This window comes from Helianthus annuus, chromosome 8 (assembly GCF_002127325.2).
Source record: "Helianthus annuus cultivar XRQ/B chromosome 8, HanXRQr2.0-SUNRISE, whole genome shotgun sequence".
NCBI lineage: Eukaryota > Viridiplantae > Streptophyta > Magnoliopsida > Asterales > Asteraceae > Helianthus > Helianthus annuus.
Window position 1 is genome coordinate 54274451 of NC_035440.2, and position 1388 is coordinate 54275838.

Consider the following 1388-nt stretch of genomic DNA (forward strand, 5'->3'; position numbering starts at 1 on the left):
GGATTTTGAACAATTTTGATTAGTATCCGATTCTTACTATCGTTCTTGGTATGGTTTTGTGACAGATGGAAACTGGGACGGAATGCCCTAGCCGCCGCTTGTGCTCGTGGTGTTGTTTCAGTTTTTCTTAATGGTATATAAAACTGTTGTCGCAATGAGTTTGATGGTAATATCAAGAGGCAATTTTTATTGTGTTTCTAATTTTATAAGTCAAAAACAACTGTACCAACCTACTTTATCCGATCATTTTAGGGAATTGCGTATGCTATCACTTGTACTTGGATCAGAAATTACCGATGCATCAGTTGCAGCAATTTCTAAATGCTACTCGAATCTCGAATTACTTGACCTCAGTGGGTAAGTAATACTATTTTATATTTATAACCCATGGTTATTACTTATTATTATGTCTATGTAAGTTCGTATTACTAACTATGTTTTACAGGTCTAGCATAAGTGACATGGGTTTAGGGATGATATGCAATGTGTTTCCCGAGACTTTAACAAGGCTACTTGTTGCTCTATGCCCCAACATTACATCAAGTAATGTTTTAATCTATGCTATGTAATGATAGTTATTCTTATTTGTTAATCATTAATATTTGTCTCTTTTTATCATCGTCATCGTCAGGTGGTATCCAATTTGCCACAGCTCAATTACCTCTTTTGGGACTCATTGATTGTGGGTGACAATATGTGAAGAAAATAGCAATTCAGAATTACAAACATCCCCAAACAGCAAAGCACATCTTACGTACCAGAAACTGGTTATAAAACATTCTCGGTTGAAAAAGCTAAGCCTTTGGGGTTGCTCTAGCCTTGATGTAAGATCCTTAAAACAATCTTAACATTTTAATATAATAATTTTACATCTTAATCGATACGCATTCTAATTATCTTGTTTTTGTAGTCCTTGTATTTAAGCTACCCAAATCTCAGTGATTTGAACCTGAACTCCTGTAAAAATTTAATTCCAGGTAACTTTAAATTTTTATAGCGTTTTGACCAACATGATGATGATGTAGTTTACTATTTAATTTACTTAAATTTTAATTGTTTAATTACAGAAAAAATAGTACTGCAATGCCCAAAGGTGGAAAGTGTGCATGTTGTTGGTTGCCAAGATGTATTAATTCAAGCAGTTCAAACTCAGGTAAACGAAAATTTATGTATATATTTGTCTCTTGAAGAATATGTTTCATCCAGACTTTACATCTTTACATTGTAGCTGATGTCCAACAGATGGAATGGCGTGTTTGTAGTGTCCTGAGCAAGTATTCAACTTTTTACAACACACTTCAGAAAATATATAGTGGTCATCTATCGGTTTTAAACCGATTTTTTGGTTGGAATCAAATTGGGTATTCGGTTTTTAGTTTTTGGTTTTT

The 1388-nt window shown here is 33.4% G+C and overlaps 1 protein-coding gene across 1 annotated transcript; it reads left to right on the forward strand.

The window, feature by feature from the left end:
• Positions 1-250: 250 nt before the first annotated feature.
• Positions 251-706, forward strand: LOC118481127 (F-box/LRR-repeat protein 17-like). The gene is made up of 3 exons (XM_035976278.1): positions 251-357; positions 446-543; positions 632-706. Exons 1-3 carry the CDS (start codon positions 263-265, stop codon positions 688-690), a joined length of 252 nt encoding a protein of 83 aa, XP_035832171.1. The 5' UTR covers positions 251-262; the 3' UTR covers positions 691-706.
• Positions 707-1388: the final 682 nt, after the last annotated feature.

What these genes read in the sequence shown, in the direction of transcription:
- LOC118481127 (XM_035976278.1), top strand. Translation starts at nt 263, where the DNA reads ATGCTATCACTTGTACTTGGATCAGAAATTACCGATGCATCAGTTGCA. An exon ending in GAATTACTTGACCTCAGTGG is followed by an intron (nt 358 to 445) that starts GTAAGTAATACT and finishes TATGTTTTACAG; the next exon opens with GTCTAGCATAAGTGACATGG. An exon ending in ATGCCCCAACATTACATCAA is followed by an intron (nt 544 to 631) that starts GTAATGTTTTAA and finishes CGTCATCGTCAG; the next exon opens with GTGGTATCCAATTTGCCACA.